Raw genomic sequence first — 21,035 nt, 5'->3', positions numbered from 1 at the left:
GCTTGAATTGTGGTAGAAGGGTTTTTTGCTGTGTGGTCGTGCACGTACAACTGTCCTGAACAAGAGTTTTATTATTTTCTCCACTGCTTCTCTTCTTTTGCTAAAATTACAGTGTGAGCTGCTTGATCCAAGTGCCACCTTTTTCTTTATCTATGCACAGAATCCAGCAAGATGAGAACTATTGCAGTCACCTGCCTGGATTCTAAGTGTTACCATAGGAAAAGCTTTCCATTGCCGTTTCCATTCATCCAGTGAAGGTCAGCACATTCTTCAGCTATTGAAGTTCTTACTTGGAACATAGGAGGGCACTAGAATTACATTTCTTCATCTCTAATTATGCACAAAGCAAGAGATGCATTTAGGCAATGCTTCAGAAATGCTTGTAGGATGCAGGGTTCTTTCTAACTTCAAGTTCTGAAATGCTCAGTTTAGAGAAAGGATTTACAGCTGTCAGATAAATGGCAACTGTGGAATGTGAAAGTAATACAACATTCTCAGTGCCTATGAATGCCTGTGAATCCTGGTCACCCAAATTGCCCCCAAATTTGACATGTACATGCTGTCCATAATGTACATAAATGCTGTAACATGACATCAATCTTGTGGGTTTGAGGTGGGATTTATGTAAAGAGAGATAATCTCTGCTGTAAACCTGATGATAATTTAATTATCTACCTTGCTGTCATTAGGGGCAGAGAAGAACAGGGTCCAGACTTTGCCATTAACATCCCTGCTTAAGCAGCACATAAGCACTGAAAGATAAAAGAAAAATATTTGATGAAATAAGATTAATAAAAGCCTTTCCTCAACAAAAGCTACTTTCAGTGGAAGCTGCAGCTTCCTGTTCCCTGTGCCCCCAACACTTGCAAATCATTGTATTTAACAAATCATTCAACTATCTCCAGCTATTCTAGTTGCTGCTTGTCTGTCTTTCATGTTTTGCTCTGTTTTTCATTTGCTGCCAAGAATTTGCTTTACCTGGGCTGGAAAATACTGCTCAGTTCAGTCAGCTTAACTCTATCAACAGGAATCTTACAGTAAAATGAAGCTTTTAGGCAGTCAGACTCTCCATTAGAGAACCTCCAGCCAAAGGCCTTGGCAGCCACAATGTGGGTCTTCTTTTGAAAACTCATGCCCCTGTCTTCCTAACACTTTGCTGTTCTGGCCTCAGATCCGGCCACTTTCCACAGTCCCTCCCTGGTCATCTATGAGACACTCATCAAGCTGCTGCTTTATTTGGTGTGATGCTATGGAAAGCCATTAGGAATAGCATAAGGAAAAAGGAAAGGAAGCAAAGTTTACCAGCAAGGAAAGAGATTTTTTTTCCCCTCTTTCTAAAGAGAGTAATTTTAACTAACTTTGGGTGTTATGATGTGAGGAATGTTTGGCTTGAAGTACTGAAGCTTTTACATGAAGAACACTTCAGGCATTGCTAAAAGAGCAAACAGCCTCATCCAGACAGTCTGGTATCAGAGCAGAGGGGCTCAGAACAACTACCACCCCTTTGACTGCCTTGATAGCATTATTGCATTGCTCTTTGTATTAAGGTCTGGAGTGGTTGCAGCATTAACCTTATATAAGGAACAAGTGAATCTTCCAGAATTTGCAAAGGATTTGTAAAATATCTCAATATACCTTCTCCAAACTTTAAGAAGTTGTCAGGTGCCCCTGAGCTGGGCAGCACTGTGCAATTCCTGTCAGCATTCAGCTCCCCATGGAATCTCTATGGGACTACATTCAGTGGCATTACTGAATCTTCAGCTCGAGCAACTACAGGCTTTTATGGGTTAGAGCAAGGGCTTCAAGTACATCTCAGTACAGCATCTGATGCACAGGTGGCTGAGTTTAGTTAGATTTTTATGAAAAACAAATGAGTTAACCAGTTCCAATTTCTACTGACATTCTCTGTGGAAGCTTATGAAAAACAAATGAGTTAACCAGTTCCAATTTCTACTGACATTCTCTGTGGAAGCTTCAGGTGCTGTGCAGGTATTGAAAGAGTCCACATTCAACCTCTAAGCTGCAGTGTTACAATGTTTGGTGGCTCAGAAGCATAGCTGGGAGCAGGTCAGTCCTGTTGTGAGCATCCCTTGGGAGCAAAGCACGTCACTGCAAGGCAGGGTTTGCCTTTTTAGTGAGGGTAACATTGCAGTGCATCACAGCTGGATGAGTAATGTGCTGTGCATGGGCTGAGCATCTGACCAGATCAGCAGGTATTATGAAAATGTTGTATGTTGGTACTATGGCGTGTAATGATATCAAGTGTACTTATGCTGGGCTGGCAAGGATCAAGGTTATTTGTTGGAGAGTGCAAATTACTAGTAATTAATTATTATTTATATTTCTCTACCACTTACAGGCGCCAGTGAAGATGAAGGCAAATTAAATTCAGTAGAAGCATAGATGGGAGAAGTATGTATGGGAAGCTGCTCTGAAGATGCACAAGGGATGCATGTGGGGCTCACATGAAGTGATCTGCCCAGGGCAGTGCAGCAGCTGAGCACAAGAGCTATCCCCAGTGCTTCTGACTTGTAATGTAAAGTAATGAAAAAAGCTGATCTCCCTGGATTTTCATGTTTCAGTGCAATGAAACAGGTGGTTGAGTTTTCAGGTACTCAGAACGCTTACAGTTTTCATCACCTGCCAGGCACGCTGCAAAGGCAGAGATGAGGTCTCGTTACTTCCCAAGGAGATGTAAGGATCCCGTATGGACCGGGACATTCTCACTGCACCCCCGGCTTAGAAATGACGGTGCGATTCTCAGTGGTGCTGCTGAGGCTGTCGGCAGTGGGTGGTGCTGAGACGCAGCACAGACAGCACAGCTTTGGATGCCGGCCAGTCTGGTTCAGGTCAGAACCCCAGACCTGCACAGCAGGATCCGGGCAGGCACACAGCTTCTCTCTCCCTGTCGCCACTTTTAAGCACTTTATCACGTCCCAGCTCACCGCACTTCAGTGCAGGCTGACATCATCAGGTGCCAACTCAAACAAGAACACCGGGTTTTTTTGTGTGTTTGGTTTCTGTTTTTGTTTTTTGCAAAGCGCAGCCCCGTGACCGCTTTTATTTATTTGTTCCCCAGATGCTTTGAATTCTTTTAAAACAGCCTTTTTTTTTTTTTTCTTACTGATTTAGGGTTTGATATTAAAACACTCGACTGGGAGCCTGGCAGCATCAGCACCGGAGCGCAGCCGGGGCGGGGCGGGGCGGGGCGGGCCGAGCACAGCCCATCCGATCCGCCTCCCCTCGCTTCTCCCCTCCTCCGAGCCGCTCGGCTCAGCTCCGCTCGGCGCAGCGGGGAGGCTGCAAAGTTGAGAGCGGCTGTCGGGAAGTTCCGTAGCATGGCGGAGCGGCCCGGGCTGAGGCGGCGCGGAGGGGCGGAGGGCGAACGGCCGCTCTGAGCCGAGCCGTCGGGGAAGCGGCCGCCGGCATGGCCCGCTGGATCCCCACCAAGCGGGAGAAGTACGGGGTCGGTGAGTGCCCGCCCGGACCCCCGCCCCGTTCCCCTCCCGTGTCGCGGCTCCCGCGCGGCGCTTTGCTCCCGCCGCAGCCCCTCTCTCTTTTCTCCTCCTTTGGATGCTTATTTCAGCCTCTCCTCTTTCAAGTTGCGCGTTTGCAGTCTTTGGACCCGCGCGAATAGAGGCAATGGTGCGCCTTCGGCTGCAGCCCGGGGAGCTGCGCTCAGCGCTGACCTTTGTGATTGAGGCTCTGCAGCGCTGTAACAGCGGCAGACGACGAACGGAGCTGCGCTCCCCGAAAGGAGATGCGCGTGGAAGCTGCGATGACAGGTTAAGAAGGTTGTAAGTCAGGATCGGAAACATCCCTGCTGGGATGACACCTTGTGCCTGCTGCCCTGCCCTCCTCATGGGGCTCACAGGGGATGTCTGAATGCTGGCTCCGTTTTCCTTAGGAGGAAGCAAACCCACAGACAAGTTCCCGATTTCGTGAGAGCGTGACAAATTGAAAACCACACAATTTTGAGCTCGATTGCAAGCTTTGGGCGTGGAACAGAAGGCAGGAAACCACTAATGACAGAAACAATCCCTTATAGTCGATTTCAGCTCTTATAGATCTTTTAACGAAGGGTGATCGTTTGTGCCCGGTGCATTCCACAACTGATGCAAGGAGAGTTTTTGATTGCAAGCATGCAGAAGGGTCGATTCCCTCAGATCCTATGAGGTTGCTTGTTCAGTCTGTGAGCTGAAGAGGGAGGAACCCCGTCCTGCACGTTTGCACATTGAGCTTGAAGTGAATTATTTCCAGGTGGCTCTGCAAGGACTGCGGGTTCAGTTTGGCTAAGTAAGTTCAGAGGAACTGCATGCAGCGCAATCTTATCGAGGTATCAGTGAGGGTGTGGAATATCCTACAGCCTGAACTTTGTTTCTTTCTGGGTAGGGAACAGCCTGTTTGTATGTGGGAGAGCACGCGTATGACTTGGTGAGATTACTCTGGACGTCAGGGTTGAAAAATATTGGTATTATAATCAAGCACATATAGAATTGTAATCTGAATGGCTGAGCGAGATGTGTTTTATTTGTGTTGTTTTTGTTGTTGTTTTTAAAACATACCTTTCTGAGGCTCTTCTACCTGAAGAATGGCCTTGGGCAGGAGGATGAATCAGAGGCACTCCTCTCGTCAACATTTCTTCTTGCTTCCAGGGTGATTTTTCTGTGTTGTTGGTCTGAGCCAACTGCTGATTATGAAAGCTCCTCTCCACAAAGGGCATTGGCTGGTGAGTAAGCAGGGTGGAGAACAAACTACCTCTTCCCTTATGTTACCAACCATAAGATGTGCTGGTAGGAAGTTCTCCGTGTAGGTCTGTGTCTTTGCCAGCTGGTCCTTATGTCCCTGAATGCGTTCATGGGCCCAACTGGTGTGGAGTTCATTGCCTTTATTTCATAACACAGCTGATAGGGTTAACCCACAGGCAGCAAGCAGAATTATTTATGCAGCGACAAACTTTGTCAGGCAGTGCTTGATACGTGGTGTTAATGAATCTTAATTCTGTCAATTTGGTATTCTCAGACTTGTCACTTTCCCTTCTACGGTTGTGCCCTGTGCTGTGCTGAAGAGTTGCACCCAGATGCCAATCCTCTTTGCTTCTGTGCTCAATTTGACTGTCAGAAATAAAAGTAGGGTCTGCTCATCATAGATAGGTTAGGGGTGTATATGGCTGTTTTGTAGGGCCTTTAAGGAGGCTGTGATGCCCCATCCCTGCAGGCATTCAAGGCCAGGCTGGATGTGGCTCTGGGCAGCCTGCTCTGGTGGTTGGTGACCCTGCACACAGCAGGGGGTTGGAACCAGATGAGCGCTGTGGTCCTTTTCAACCCAGGCCATTCTGTGATTCTGTGATCCCATGAGATGGAAAAGGTCCACTTCTGTCTGGAAAACATAGGGGTGTGGGTAAGAACTTCCATTCGCTGCTAGGGGGGAGGGTTGGTGGCCGTAAAGTATGAATACAGAAGGTTCACTGATTTTAGAAACAACAGACACATACTGTGATTGTTACCAAGCTGTGCTTTGGAAACTAATACTGAAAAACACAACCCTGTAAATCATACCAAAACACAAAGAAATTCCAAGAAGTTAACGTGTGATTCAGTGCCATGTGCCTAATGTTTGCAGTTCAGAATAGTTGATCATCTGCATCAGTCTACAGATCTGTTACTTGTGGGTTCAGATGGGTTTGCTGCCCTCCAGGAGTTTTGTTCTCAGTTGGTTAAGCCCAGAGACTGCCTTTAGCACCATTGATACAGATGATGTATGGACTGAGTTTGAAGCTGCAGGCAGCAGAGAGGTTGGAAAACATCAAAATTGGAAATCACAGCATCCTAAAGGGAAACATACATGAGATGCAAATGACTCACAGCTCCTCACTCCCAATGAATTTTCAACCCAATAACAGATCTGGGTTTGGGAGCTTCAGCTTTGTAAAGGGGTGAAGATGCTGCTGAGGGTCTGATGGGCAGCATTATGCCTCTTGAAGCAGTGGGATTTATGGGGTTTCATTAAGCTTCCTTGCAGTGTCCTTCACCTCTGGTTTGGGAAGGAAAGATGCTGAAGTTGGATGGTCTGCTCCAAATGAAATGAAATAGCCTGTTTGTGGAGTGGGGCTTCTTTAAAACAGTTGTCACTGCAGAGTGCCTTTCGTGCCAACTTTTTGTGTTGCAGGAAAGGATATCGGAATGACGCCCCAGTTTTCAGCTTCAGTTTTCTGCTTGTTTTAAAATCATTAACTTAGGGAATCCACAACGTAATTGTTTTTTCCTGCTGGCTGTAACGCGGGATTGCATGAGCTTCAGCTTAAGTATTGCACTTCAGTTCTAAAAGCAATTCTTTCTTTAGTTATCATCTGCTCTTAACATGAAAGTGTTCTTTGAGGACTGGAGAAAAAAAAATGTACTGATGGCTTCAGCACCAAATATGAGAGAGTTTGGAGTCTGTGGAATCATTAACTATTCTATTCTGGTATAAATCCAGGCTGCTATCAGAAAAAGCCACTGCACCCCTTTTTCTGATTCCTACCTCGTGCAATAACAGTGTGAAGAAAAGGAGCAGTGCTGGTGTAAGCCAGCGCAGGGAACTGAGCCAGTTCAAAACCAGTTCAGAAAGAAAAAGTGCTGAGTTTCTAGCCAGAACAGTTTCCAGATGACTGTAACAGTGCATGAGGTACGTAGGCTTTCCATGTCACCTGTGTGAACAAACAGGATGAGAAGTGCTGTGTACGGTTCTGTGGTTGGCTTGGGTAGGTGTCTGTTCTTCACATGGTCTTCCAGAGTGAGAAACCAGCTGGAGTTTGTTGGTGGCTTGCACTTGCATGCAGTGCTGTGGCTGTCTATTGAAATGTGTATGCACTCTGGTTTTGCAATAGGAGCTGCTCCATAGAGCTCGCATGCTGGGGCTGGGGGAGGACTGGGCAGGTTATCACATCTGATCCTCTGCAGCTGGAGGCTCTCATGGAGCATTCACTCCGCATGCCACCAAATGGTTCAAGCCAGCAGCAAATATAGAGCTTGTAGCAGAAGTCTGAAAGCCACAATGTGTGTTGTTCTGCCTACAAAGGGCCGGAGAAACCAAAAGCATTATTTGCTGCCTGTGGTCTTCTCAAACTGTTAAACGTGTAACTGAATATATTATTATGAGCCTGCAAAAACTTCACTGGTCAGTGAGGTGTATCAATGAATTCAGTGTATTTTTGTAATCTTTAGACTCAGAGCTAAATCATAATGTTTTATTTAGGAAACGTTGGGTTGGAGGGGAGCTGATGGAGCAAAGCAGTTCTGCAGCTCTGCAGAAAGTATTTGGGCTCATCTGGTGCATTTTAGAGGCAAGAAAAAGACTCGTGAACATTGGAGCAGCTTTATTTCCCAAGCTTTCTCTGCCTCTTCACATCCCATTCCAGGGGTTTCTGTGTTGCATTTCAACTCTGCACTCATGGGTGGCTCTTTGAGAGAGGATGGCTTGTTTTGACCCAGTTCCAAAGGAAACCAGTTTGCTATGATTGAAATACCCTAGCCATGTTACCAATAGAAACTACCTGTTACAGGCACAAATAGCAGCCTTTCATCTGCAATCTATCATCTTTTATTTAGGGGGGGGCATCAAATAGATTTTTTGGGTAAACTGACAGGTAATTACCCCTAGTAGTTATCGGTGACCTTTTAAACTCATTATATTTCTCCCTGCTGTAAGGAGCAGCACATAGGACTGCTCTTGCTGCAAAAAAGTATTTACTCTGTTGAAATACCATGTGGTGGTTGAGTTACAATTGGCTGCGTCATGTCTTAGGAATGGCAGTAATTTTTCAAATGTAAACCAGTGCCTGCCAGCTACGGTTGTGATTTATGTGAGCAGAAACACAGAGGATCAGGGAGGAAGAGAGAGTGGTGCAGAAGATTTTCTTACTAATGGTTTGATTTGTGATCACTTCTGATGCATTTGGCCATCCGGTATTGGCTTCGTGTTCAAACTTCATATATCTTCCACAAAGTAGTCTTGAAATACAGCCTGTGATCACAGGAGTTGCACTGCTGATTGTGCTACTTCACGTCAAATTAGAGCAGATGTCATATTTGTTTCAACTTGCTGCATGCTGCCCTATCTGCAGACTGCTGCAGAGTTTTAGGTACGCTCTGTGGTGTCCCACAGAGAGAAGGGCTCCAGGAAGATGCACATAGAAATAGCCCAGATGAAGGAAAACTCTGTTACCTTTTGCAGGAAAGTGTGCTTAAGGATCTTAAAGTAGAAATTCAGAACTGCTACACATCAGCTGCATGTGAGATGTTGCTTTCGAAGGGAGAAGGAAGAGGAACAAAACATTTAAATTATTGCGAACCCCTGCATGAGTATCATTCTTCAGTTGAAGGCTTATTTTGTTGTAGGCTAATCAGTTAGCAGTAAACTCAAGCAGAGTTGAAGGGCTGCTCATTGCCACGAGGACGATGTCATCCTCTTCTGTTTCATTCAGCCTCATTCAGCAAAGCGCACTGCACTATTTGCTAACAAGCAGATTTGCAGCGATTTTAACAACTTTTCTTACGAGCTCTCAGGCTCAGCATTCTCACGCTGTCCTTCCTGATTTCTGCACTGTGTAGCGACAGCCTTCCAGTGGCTTTCACTCAACAAAAAATAAACTTGTGTGCTTTGAGATTTGTTTGTACGGGCATTCTTCTCCTCTGCATGGCTCTGAAAGGAACTTCCTCTCTGCTCAGTCAGTAAAAGAGGAGCCTACATGCACATCCAGTGCATGGGAAGTCTTTATATAGAAGATTCTGGGAGAGCCTTGAGCTCTCTCCTGAGATTTGTTTTTCATGTTGGCATATTTTTAAGTTTTGCTCCAGCTTGGTAGAAATTCTGAGTTACCCCAACAGAACAGCTCAGCTACGTGTAGAAGAATGGATGCTTTTAATTTAGTTTCTCAATTTAGCTGCTGTGTGTGAAGTTTATTTGGTGTGTGAGTTGACTGTACGGCTTCTTGCTCCCAGGGTCCTTGCTCTTTTTTGTTGATCCATGTTAGCCTGAGTCTGCCTTCTCTTGCTTTCAGTGATTACTGTTTCCTATGTAGCTCCCTGTGAAACTAATCCTGTGGACTTCAAAGGCACTGCTGACAAGAACAAGACTTATAACCATTCCTTGCCTTGTTCTTACTTTGAAAAGTAGGTGTGATATTTCTGCAAGCATCTTGTGACTTTGGGGTGCTTCAGTTCTTTGATATCAAGCCTAAAATGTGACTGCAAGCCTTGAGCTTAACAATGACAAACCTCCAGATCTGCTCTTGTGAGGCATCCCAAATGGCCACTTGCCTTCAGGGGCTTTTGCTGAGCCGTCTCCTATTAATTAGGTGCAAGCCTAATTATTCAGAGGTGTCAGCAGGCTGTAGGTATCTGCATCCACTCGAGGTGATTGTGTGAGTGGTTCTGTATTTCACACTGGTCTCTTGCATATTCTTGCAGGTCTTTTGCTATGGGGCTGTATTTGCTGGCACAAATGCAGTTAGGAGCTAAGGCAATTTAAAAAAAAAAGTTAAGACAAATTCATAAATTGAAAAAGCTTCAACCAAGAGCTTATCGATCAGGAAGAAATAGAGGGAAAATAATCTTCCTGTGTCATTAGAAAGCTAAAAGATGCGCAACGGAAGTTTGCCAAAGTTCCTTTAATTTAAATCAGCTTTTCTATTGCCAATTAACTCGTACTTAACTTGACTGATAGGACAGTTTGAGGTCAGTGCTTTTTGGGAAGGATCCTGTATAAGCTGCCATGGTTAGATGCAAACGTGGCCAGGTGTAAATGCACCTCAGTCTGAAGACATAAATGCATTTATCCCTCACTACCACATGAGAGCTGTACTTTCACATGCACTGCATCTCATTTATTGTAGAATACCTAATATAATGTAATTAATTTTGGTCCATTTATCAAGAAAACTGTGCTAATAGAACTGCAAAACATAAATAGGAATTGCTGGACAGCTTGCTAGGCAGACAGTTCAAAGACTGAAGAAGCTGAGTGCTCGTTGGGTCAGTTGCAAATACAGTTTTTCAGCCTAAATGATAATGAATGTCTTTTTGGTACAGATTGTACCTCCTAGAAGGATCTCCCAGGAGTGGAGGACAGAATGCTGTTTGAAGGATGACTTGTTCTGGCAGCCTCTGGAACCTCTTGGAAAGGTGTCTGGCACGTTGTCAGGATGGATGTAAAACAAGCTGTGATTGTTCCATGGAGAGTCTTCAGCCACTTCTTACACTCAAATTTTTGGAGGTGTTGCTACAATAAAAATGGACGTTGGTTTGGAAAGTGCTGAATCTGGCCAAAATGTTCACAGAGACCCAGTAGGAATAGTGATAATTCCATGCTCTTGGGAAGCTTGGAACCTTAATTCTCCTTAGTGATAAAGCAGTTCAGCTTCAGCTATATAGTTCTAATATGGTTTCAGAATGTCATGAATAGTGGCCAGTTTGCTTGGAAAGAGTGTTTTTTGTTTGTTTGCTCTTCATACCAGTAATTAGCTCGCATTAAGAATAGGTGAGAGAAGGAATTAGCCCTTATTCTTGCAGCACTTAAATTGCTCTGACAGTGTAATGGGACCTTCGGGCTGCCTAGAGATGCAGCTTAATGTGCAGGAAAAAAATAACGTAAGAAAATGAACGGAAGGCTGCTGTACCTGATTCCAAACTGTTTATCTCCTTGCAACTTGTGCTGTGTAGTTATGGTCTGTTTTCCCTTTGCTTGTTACCTGAGACACGTGGCAAGGTGAAAATGCTTGTGGTGGAAGCTCTCTGGCAATGAGGAGCTGTGTATCTCACCGTGCCACCTCAGTTCCCTGCGTGGGCTCTGGGTCGTTCTGCAGATGTGAATCAGTGAGACCACAGGCATCCATGAGAGAGAGATCCACGTGGAATGGGAAATGCTGAAGGTACAGAGGCCAACTGAAATCCCTATGGGTATCCCTATTAGAAACACTTCTTGTGTTAGCCCTGCCAGCATGACTTAGCTCAGGGGAGTTTGCACTGAGGTGCTGTCTGCTGGCAGCAGAGAGGCTTTTGGCAGCATCTCCTCTCTCTTGAAATAGAGAGGGTCAAGCCGTGCTATGAATTCATCTCATGCAAATTGTGGCAGAGCTCGTCTGTCTCTTTCTGAGCTCATGGATGGGAAGAGGAAATTATCAGCAGCCTGGGAACACTCATACACAAATCTCTGTCTATCTTCCTGATGAGCTGGGTTTGCAGCTGGTGGAATGGAATCCTTTAGCTTTATTCTCCCTGTGGGTTTCTCAGCTTCAATTCAGAATCGCTGTGTGGAGGTGTGATGCCAGCAAGATGCAATCCTGAAGTTTTAACTCAGGTGAACTTTATGGTGAGGATGAGCCTGTAGGCACACTTGGACTCCGTGCTCAAGTGTTTTACTCATTAGTCCTCCTCTCATCTCTGTCCTCACTCCCTCTGGAAGTTATGCATACAGTGAAAACTCATTAGATAGCAACACTGCATTCTGTACAGTAGTATTTCCAAGTTCTCTTTTTCTTTCCTTTGATGTTTTGCCCAGTAAGATCTAGGACAGTAATTTAAAGCCGGTGGCAAATTCACTTAATTCTTTTGAAAGTGCCTCACGCTTTCAAGTTGGGAATTAGCTGAGTGGTCCCATTTATCAAGGGATGGCTTTGGTGTTGGGATTTTGTTTCTGTTTCTACACATCTGCTTGAAAAGTTTGTTTCAGAAGTTACTCTAATTTCTGTGTCTGAATGGAAGTTGCGAAGTTGAAGGATTCTGGTTATATGGAACTCTTGTGATACCTTTGTAAACCAGACTCTGGTGCAGTTCAAGTCAGTGGCAAAACTCCTGATTTCTGTGGTCCCCTAAGAGATGAAGCAAGGTTATAATGATTGCTCGAAAGGACAAGGCTATGATTTGATACGTTTTGAGGATCTTTCAGGCCAGGTCCTGTGGCTCAAAGAAGTGCAATAAACCTGCAGGGCTCAGAAGATGTGACCTTGGAGAAATAGTGAGCACCCTTTAACACTAAGATCTATAGGGCACCTGTCCTTTGGTGTCTGGTTCCTGAACCAGATGAAAAGCAGCAGTCCTGTCTTGCGTCCTGCATCTTGGGAAGGTTGCTGCCATGAAAGCAGTTGAATGTGTATCTTGGTTAAAAAAAAAAAAAAAAAATAGTAATAATTAACACACCAGGTAGATGTGTTCTGTGAAGTGAGAGCTGGTGGAAGGTGCAGCTTTGATAGCTCTGGGATCTGAGATTTCTCTGTAGTGCAGCAGTAATTACAACATTGGCAGCTGTTGTTGCACCTTTCAGAACTGAGTACCGCTCAGATTAAAATGGCATCTTGGTGTCATTGGCTTCTTTTCTGCCTTGTTAACTGAAGGATAGCTGGCTTGATGAATGAGCAAAGAACTTCTGGCAGCTGGTTTTGAACCACAAAGTCATGGAACACCTTCCAGACCCAACAAACTGCGTGGTCATCTGTATGCACTTGGATGTGAGTAGGTTGGCTGCTCCTGCATGCACTTGTTCCAATGGACACAGACGTGCTGTTGCAGTGTTATATCTGCACACACTGATCTAGCATGTCATAATGCTTTAACCAATGCTTTGGAGTCTCTCTCCTAGCCACTGATAGAAAAGTAAGCCCAGAAAAGTCACTGTTCATCTGAAAACTGACTCTGAAGTCTTTCCAGTGTAGCTGGGGGTATCAGTGTGGTTCGGGTCACAGAAGCAGCTGCAGTGGGCAGAACAGCTTATGCTGAGATGACATTATTGCTTGATATCCAAATAAGCATTATGTTCTGGATTTATATCTCTGTCCTTGATTGCAGTATAGATGTACCACAAGAACAGAATCTTCTTTATTTTCAGGCAGCTACTGTGGTGTAAACAATTTACTACAAATAATCGAAAAGATGAGTAACAGTAATTCTGTAGACATAAAAAGATGGAGCTTATTTCTTTTTTCTTTATATTTGTATGTCCTTTGCTTCAGCGGTTCTGAGTTATCTCAGTTTGTCTGATCTGAAGCTACTAAGGAGCTCTAATTAAAATCCATGGGCTAATTTGTCTTTGGATCTGCCACTTGCTGCAGAGTATTGTTGTGGTATGGAGTGTGGTTTTAGTCGGTGAGGTTGAAAGCCATAAGAGGCCATTAGATAATCCTGCTGGAACGCTGGTGTAATGCTTGTGAAGCCATTCCTATTCCCATGGGCTGAGGTTGTTAAGTTGGGTTTCTGCAAAGCAGACTTTTAAGAGATTAAACCATTGATCCTGGCATATGATCCCCAGTCTGTGGTGGGGAGAGAAAGGAATATCCTAATGTTGATGATGGCATGACTGAAAGAGGAAATCTTTCCCAGTCCCAATCTGGCAGTGAGGCTATTTGTGCAGGGCAGACTCTGCTAAGCCTTAGATTGTTAGTCTTAGCATGCTTTTTATCTACTGTGCATTTAGAATGGCATTTTTCTGAGCTTGGCAGGTGAGCAGCTGCCATCTTTTTTTGGATTTGGTTTTTGACAATCGTAGGATGGAATTCTGAGCGTCAGAAGCACATTGAGGACCGTGTGAATCCTCTTGCTATCATAACAGTTCTCAAAAGAAAGGAAATAATAGAGAAACAAACAGTAACAGAATTCAGCTTGGGTCATGCCATGTTCTCCTGTGCTATCTATCTTGTCTAATTTTTCAGCTGATTTTTAGTGCTCATTTTTAAGCTAACTCAGAATGATTTTATGAATGAGTGCAAATCCTTCCAGATGTGTGCACGTGTGTGAGGTCAACCCTGGAGCAATAAACGTGCAGCATGTTGAGAGCCCACCTCTGGCTCATGAGATGGTTTACTCTGGAGCCAAATGGTGGCTGATAAGGAAAGCATTCCTATCCAATAATGCCATTGTTGTGAGTTGTTTGCATCCAAACTGCTAAGCATTCACTCAGAACTTTGCGGAATCAACGCTGAGTGTCAACATCAGCCAGTTCAGGAGTAGTCATTTTTTGCATAACAATATGTGTGGTTCGCAGTGTTGAACCACATCCTCTTATTTTTATTTTTTCAAACTACATATAAATCTTAATTATGCTGTTTTCAATTCTTCAGACACAAATTCCTGGGCAGTTACAAGAAGGTTTTTGCTCCGACATCAAAAAGCCTTTGTTCCCAATAAGAATTAATTCCTTGGACAGTTCCTTGGTTTTAAATAAAACCACTGTTTTTTTGGATATGTCTTGGCAACAGACAGCATACCAGGCTTCTCCAAATGGGGCTGTCCAGCCTAAATGCTGCTGCTTAACACGGGGTTGGTGCAGCATAAAAGCACATACTTCTATTTCCATACAGTAGTTTTTGACTCCTCTGTTGAAAGATGTAATGAGATGAAGTCTGGTTATTGCTCCAGCACTGAATGCGAGTCTTTGTTCAGAGGAAGCAAGGCACAGCCCTCTGCTATCAGATAGTGGTGAGGGCAGGCTTCAGAGAAGTGGCATTTGGAAGCTGTTATCGTGTCTTTGTAATGGGTGGAGGGATGGTTATTTTGAGCCAAGTGAGAGATAACAGATCTTGCAGTGTTTTCCAGGCCAATAATCCACATTTCCAGTGCATTTAAGCAAGTTACTCTACTACAAATTGTACACAAAATGCTATGCTGCAGTTTCTGCCTCCTTCATTTTAGTTTCAGATGCTATAGCTAAGCTTCCCCTTTAGAGGAGTCCTGCAAATGAGTTATGGTTTTAAGATTAAAAAGGGTTAAGGAACTAATAGTTGGTTTTCATCTTTAATTGCTATCTTCAGATTAATTGCATTTGCTGTTCAGGTTTTTTTTTTCTTGGTTTCTTTGCACATAGAAGAGAACAACTGCTACCCATCCCTGGAGGTGTTCCAGACCAGCTTGGATGGAGCCCTGGGCAACCTGGGCCAGTAGCAGATCTGGAGGTTGGTCCCCCCTGTGGCAGGGGGTTGGAACTTGATGATCCTGGGGGTTCCTTCCAACCCAAAGCCATTCTGTGACTCACGACCTGCCTGACATGTTGATATTAATTACTCTCTGCAGGACATGGCTCTTCCAATGAGGGCAGGTGTGTCTGTAGCACTGGCTGCATTGCCACCTTCCTCCAAATGGCTGTTGGTGTTACGAGCTGAAGGGAGTGAGCCTGACAGTGTTTCACTGAAATATTTGCCAAAACTATCTGTATAATTGTGCTTTGCCTGGTTTTTCACCCCATGCATGACACTGAGGCTTCTTACTGTTCAGGAACGTGCTGTGATTAATGCAGTGCCTTCGTACGATTGGAGGAGTGACAAAACCAAACCTGCTCTTCCCATCCTAACCCCACGCTGTGCTGGCCTGTATCAAACTCTGCCTTCAGAAACTCACTGCTGGCCTTCACGTGGGGCCCTGGCAATGCTGGAAAGCCCCAGCTGCCTCCAGGGCTTCCTTTGCAGCCCTTGTTGCTGGCGATGACTGCTGGGTGATGTTCCTGCACCGAGCAGCGTGTCCCAACATCCAGCCCTCCATCCCAGTTGCACAATGCTGGTGGAGCTCCTCCCGCTCTGTTTTGGGGATCTGCCTTCTGCCCTCCAGCATGAAAATTGCTTCTCCTTATCTCTCCCTGCATAACTCTGCCTGCTGTCACCGGCCATAAAGTTATCAGCTGCCCTCTTCAAACCAGCGCCAGGTTTTGCTGCTCTGCCCTTCCCTGCCAGTGCAGTGCAAGGGCTGGAGAAAATAATTCTTAAACTTGCTTTTTGTTTAACAAACTCCTTCACAAGAATGAAATAATGCCGTACGTTGCCTGTAGTGATCATTAAAACCACCCAGTATCTCTTACCTGGATCATGATTTCTTTCTCTGTCTCTTTCCTCAGAATAAATTTGTTGAGACTTCAATGCTGCTTTTCTTTCAGGGTAATAAAAGAACAATTACTGTTCTGAAGTGAATTTCAAAGGACAAAATCTCAGCAAGTTTAGCTTGAAGGGAAAAGATTTATGTTCAATATTCCTACAGATTCTGGGGCAGAAGTCCCTTATTTCTTCCCTTCTTGCTGCACCATCAGGTTTTTCTATACAGAATTTCTATTTTTTCATGTTATGACAATGTTTGTTATGTGCTGCTTCCTTTCTCTTTCAAGTCGAAAAGGGGTCAGATTAAATACACACGATGAAGAAGAGGCTAACTAGTTCAAATAGCTGTGGATGGACTGTTTCAGAGGGGTTGGCTTGAAGCAGCAGGAAGCATCAGTTGCAAACAGCAAAGCTCCCAGGGAAAATATGCCAGCAATTTGTCTTTTATAACCTTGCACATAACTGTTGGGTAGGAGTTCTTATGTACACTGGCCCTCTGTTCTTGTTTAATTCAGTCTAGCAAAGCGAGATGCTACAAATCTTGCTTTTCTTTGATGTTCGGTGGTGAAAGCATGTTCATTTGGCTTATAGACGCTGTCTGTTGGGATGGGAAAGCTTTCATGGGAAGCAGGGGGAGAGAAGAAGCTGCAGTGGCTGTTTCTGCTGTGACTGTTGTGTTATTTGAGGAGAAGGGAGCTGTGTTGCTTCTCCCTCTTCTTGTGCTCTTGGCTTTTGAATTAGCTGTCTGTGCTCTCCAAAGAAAGGCTGCTCTGATGCCCGCCCACCTTTCTGTTGGGCACTTGCTGCTGGTCAGACTGCTTTTGTCCAGAGCTGAGTGGCACTTTATGGAAAAATACAGACTTGCATTTATATAATGTCTGTTTGTCCCCAAAAAACCCAGGACATCTAGAAATCCCACGTGGGAATCCCTGTGTGTATAAGCATGTGTGCATTCCTAAAAAGTGGAGCACAGCCATGAAACCAGAATTCCAAACAGCATTTAAAGACAGAAAGCGAGGCAGCCTGGTTGTAACCACAGGAGGAAACTTCAGAGAACAGAATGCAATCAGCTGAGCTGGAAATTGGCTGAGGTGCTGTGGTTTAAATCTCCTAACTCTGCCAGTGCTGAAGCATTGTCATTGTCTGTCCATAGGCTTTGATGCTTGAACTCCACCTGGGGAACGACACCTCCTGAGCACTGCAGCATCCCCAGCTAGGAAGCCTGAATGGTTTTATTGATGCACACCACTTCCTGCTGCACATGGGGGAGATTTGGAGCTCTCCCATCCAGCCCTGCTTTAGGGCTAGGAGTGATTTGGCAGGGTTTCTGCAGCAGGAGGCAAAGCTGCGGGGAGTTTGGTCTCCTTCGGGTTGGGCGCTGCACTTTAAGCTGACCTCTGCAAATCCTTGCAGAATTATTTGCTGCATCTAGCAGAATGGTTTCTTTTTAACTGAGCTGCATTCAACGTTAACCAGTTCTTCTCTCCAATTAATTTGTGACCTCGGCATCTGTCAATACATGCTAAATCTCAATGGAATACTCTGAACTCCTCCTGCGTATGTTTGTGTTTGACTTTGCCCTTCAACATTATACAAGTTTTTCTGCAAAAATATTGATGGAAGTTTCTACTTTCGGGCCTTTTCTGGGGCCTTTCGGTGTCTGAACTGAATATGCAGCTCAGCAGTCCGTTCTGATTATCTTGGCTCACAGCTCTGCTGTGGGGAGGGAGGGGAAACCTGGATGTTGGAGTAATTAATGGTGTAGGAGCAAAAGTCCAGTAACACACCCATAGCCCTCTGGATGACTGTGTTGTAGATTGCACGTTGCACACGTGGATCTCTGCAGGCGCTGGAGGGTACGGCCAGCATGACTTGGAGCCACCATGAGCACGCAGTGCCCTTGCAGTGTAGGAGCATCTGTGACCTGCGTTTATTTCAGGTCCTGCAGGGGATTCTCACAGCCTGCCAGCCTCGCCTGGATTATTTATAGCTACAGTATTTTAAAGAAAGTTACCGTCTGTGAGATAATTTCCGGCGTGGTGAACCACAGTCGTTTGTTTGTGCTGGATCCTGGCCAGGAAGCAATGCACCTCATCGTGACGGAGCCGAGAGGCGCTCGATGCGAGTCGCCTGACGTAGGAGCCCAAGTTCGTGTGTTTAATTTGCAGTGTTCTTCACCTGCTGAGCCTCTGAAGCCGGATGAATTTCTCCAAAGTCCTCTGAAAAAGTTTGTGCTGTTCTTGGGATAAAGCTCTCTAGAAGCAGTTAGAGATGTAAATGCAGTACATTTGAGAAGGCTCTGTTGCTACGTGTAAGACGTGGATTTTATCATCTGTTCTTACACACCACTGTTTGAATACATAAGATAATGTCGCTAAGGAGTGGTGTAATGTGACTTGATTTATCAATTCATTCAACAGCAGCAAAGCGCTTTCCTTGCTGCTCTATGCACCTTTTTACTTTTATTGGTTGGGAAGCAAATTCAGCTTCAGCTTTCTTGCCTTGTCAGGCCTTGAGGAAGCTCTGAGGTCAGCTCTGCTTTGCCAGGTGGAAGGAAAGTTCCAGGGACAAGGCAGTTCAGAAGCATGGGCTTCTGGACTTAATCCTCTTCATGCTGGAAATCCGATAAGCATTCAGATTAGCTTTATCTTTGGTAGGGATTAAATTTGCAGAGAATCTCAAGTTTTCATGCTGAGGTTCTTGTCTAGGAAGACCCATTTGTAGCAAACAGCCTGAATTGTTTGATACAGCACAGTGCCACTTGTGCTTATGACAGAATATTTATAGTGTTTTACCTGTGCTTGTGAGTGCTGTGTCATAGTTAGCCCTGTGAAATGCTAATAAAAAATGACAATTATCTGATTGATCCAAAGCCTCTGCCTGGGGTAATAGAGACCTCTGGGCAGCTGTCATGGGCCTTTATTCCTATAGGTAAAAGACTGACCTGGGCTGGTAAGAAGGATATTTCTGAAGCTTGCAGGAGCCAGTGATGAAATCTGGACATAGATACGCTGCACACAGTGTGCCATACATACAGGATAGCTTACTAACTTTAGAGCACTTTTCCAAAATCCTATTCTGCCTTGGACAGCTGATAAGGTACAAGATCTCAGAATCTGATTACCTCAAGGTTTCCTGATGTGTTTTTCAACTCTCTCCCATCTCCTTCCTTTCTAGCAATCTACAACTATGATGCTGTCCAAGATGTGGAGCTCTCCCTGCAGGTCGGTGACACTGTTCACATTTTGGAGATGTACGAAGGTAGGTTGTGAATCACTCCCTACTACTTCTCAGTAGTTCATAGAATCATAGAATGGTCTGGGTTGAAAAGGACCACAAAGATCATCTGGTTTCAACCCCCTGCTGTGTGCAGGTCACCAACCAGCAGCCCAGGCTGCCCAGAGCCACATCCCGCCTGGCCTTGAATGCCTGCAGGGATGGGGCATCCACAGCCTCCTTGGGCAACCTGTGCCAGTGCCTCACCACCCTCTGTGTTCTCGAAACTAAATATAACAACTCAGCATTTCTAGGGTGCAAACTTCAGATCAAGGTTTTGAACTTCTGATACATCTCCCATGCACAAAGCTTGGTGTGTGACGTTTGCTGGATGCGCTGAATTATTTTTTTTTTGTTAAAGAGTATTAAAATACACATCTCTGCTGTTCCTGGTAGAGGTTTGTCAAGGTAAGATTTCACCAGCAACTCAAGGCAGCACTGTTGGAGAAGGAAATGCTTTCCCTTCTGGCAGTTCATTCCTGGTTTTACACCACACCTGTTTATCTTAGCTCCTCCTTATGCTAGGCCCAGTGCCTAGTCATGTGATGAACCAATCCAGCTGAAACAAGAAAAAAAATAAGTAACTTTTAACCCCAATTAGTTCTTTGATCTGTCACAAAGGAGGTGGTAGATGAAAGAATGGAATGAAGCCATTTAATTAAAGAACAATCTAGTACCTACTTCATTTGGAATGTTGTGTCTGCGCTCCCCAAAGTCTAAATGCTCTTTCCAAAATAAAAATGTGCTCATTTTCATAAGCAGCATCGGTTTGGAAGAGACTCTTCGTACAAAATTTCTTCAGTATCACTGCTATGACGAGCTGCTTGTTGAGCAATTTGTTCTCTTTCCGTTTCTCTTTGTGACAATGGAAATGGGCAGCTGGTTCCCCTGTGGCACAGCAGACTATTTAGCTTTTAGACTGATATATGTCAAAGTGGGGAGTATTTTTGGAGCTGGAGGTGAATATCCTGCTTAATACAACTAACTTAGGAGCTGCTTTATCAGTAAAAACTGCTGTAATGAAAAGGATGCATCTTGCATGATCCAAAATGTTGGAGCATTTTATTTCTTTGTTTTGTATAGGGGGGCTGTTGCTCAGCCCTATTGCTTGGTCTGTAATAAGCTGTTCAACAGGAGTGACATTCAAGAATAGGAAATGAATAGATCCCTTTTTTACCTGAAACGTCCCACTTTGAAACTTCAGCCTGAGAGGACTGATGTGTAAATTGTTGGAGAAAGCAAATGCATCGGAGTTGCTTTCATATGCTGAGCCATCAGTGTGGCATCCTGGCTTGTGGCTGAGGACTTAGAAATTCCTGCAGAACTACTAGATACTTTTCCTGGAAACACAAGCCAAAAATTTGAGCCACACATTTATTTGTGGACCCAATAGAAAAAATACAGATTGTCTCTGAGATGGTGGCTCTGCTCTGGGACTGGTCTGATTTCCCATATAATTCATCTTAAAAACTTAGAACTCAGTCTGCTTGGAAGGAAGCTCTGCTGACTTACTGTCTCTTTTGCTTTGTTTCCAGATATTTGTAGGTTGTGTTTCTGAGAATTAGTGTTCTTAAAAGAATACTTCCCTATTTCTTCTTATGCTAATGATGTCTACTTAGAAACATAACTCCAGTGTAATAAAAGTGGGTTTTTGTTCCTGTAATCGCTGCTCTTATCTGGATACACAAGTCTCAATTAAAATAAAGTTCCCTTTAATCAAGATGTTGGCTTTGCAAGAAAGGCTCAGGGATGCCTCATTCAGTTCTTCTTTCGGGTGTAAGTTATCCCTGCAGCTCTTGGTGTGTTCTGCAGGGAATTAAGTGGGTCAGGGTTGTCCAAAGGCTCTTGTGTAATGGTAGCAGTGACTTGGAAAATCTTACTCCTTCCTATTGTTGCCTGTGTCAGACTGCACAGGAGCATCTTTGTGAGT

The 21,035-nt window shown here is 44.6% G+C and overlaps 1 protein-coding gene across 3 annotated transcripts in view; it reads left to right on the top strand.

The window, feature by feature from the left end:
* The first annotated feature begins 3,265 nt into the window (after positions 1-3,265).
* DOCK5 (dedicator of cytokinesis 5) overlaps positions 3,266-21,035 on the top strand; it is a 69,625-nt gene continuing 51,855 nt past the window's right edge. For all 3 annotated transcript variants that reach the window (XM_052701948.1, XM_052701947.1, XM_052701946.1), the window contains exons 1-2: positions 3,266-3,470; positions 19,007-19,090. In XM_052701948.1, coding sequence (XP_052557908.1) covers positions 3,428-3,470; positions 19,007-19,090 — 127 coding nt within the window. In that variant the 5' untranslated portion in view covers positions 3,266-3,427. The remainder of the gene's footprint in view (positions 3,471-19,006; positions 19,091-21,035) is intronic.

The sequence above is a fragment of the Tympanuchus pallidicinctus genome, unplaced genomic scaffold (assembly GCF_026119805.1).
Source record: "Tympanuchus pallidicinctus isolate F22 unplaced genomic scaffold, pur_lepc_1.0 scaffold42, whole genome shotgun sequence".
Lineage (NCBI taxonomy): Eukaryota > Metazoa > Chordata > Aves > Galliformes > Phasianidae > Tympanuchus > Tympanuchus pallidicinctus.
This window is presented reverse-complemented; position numbering and strand designations above follow the sequence as displayed.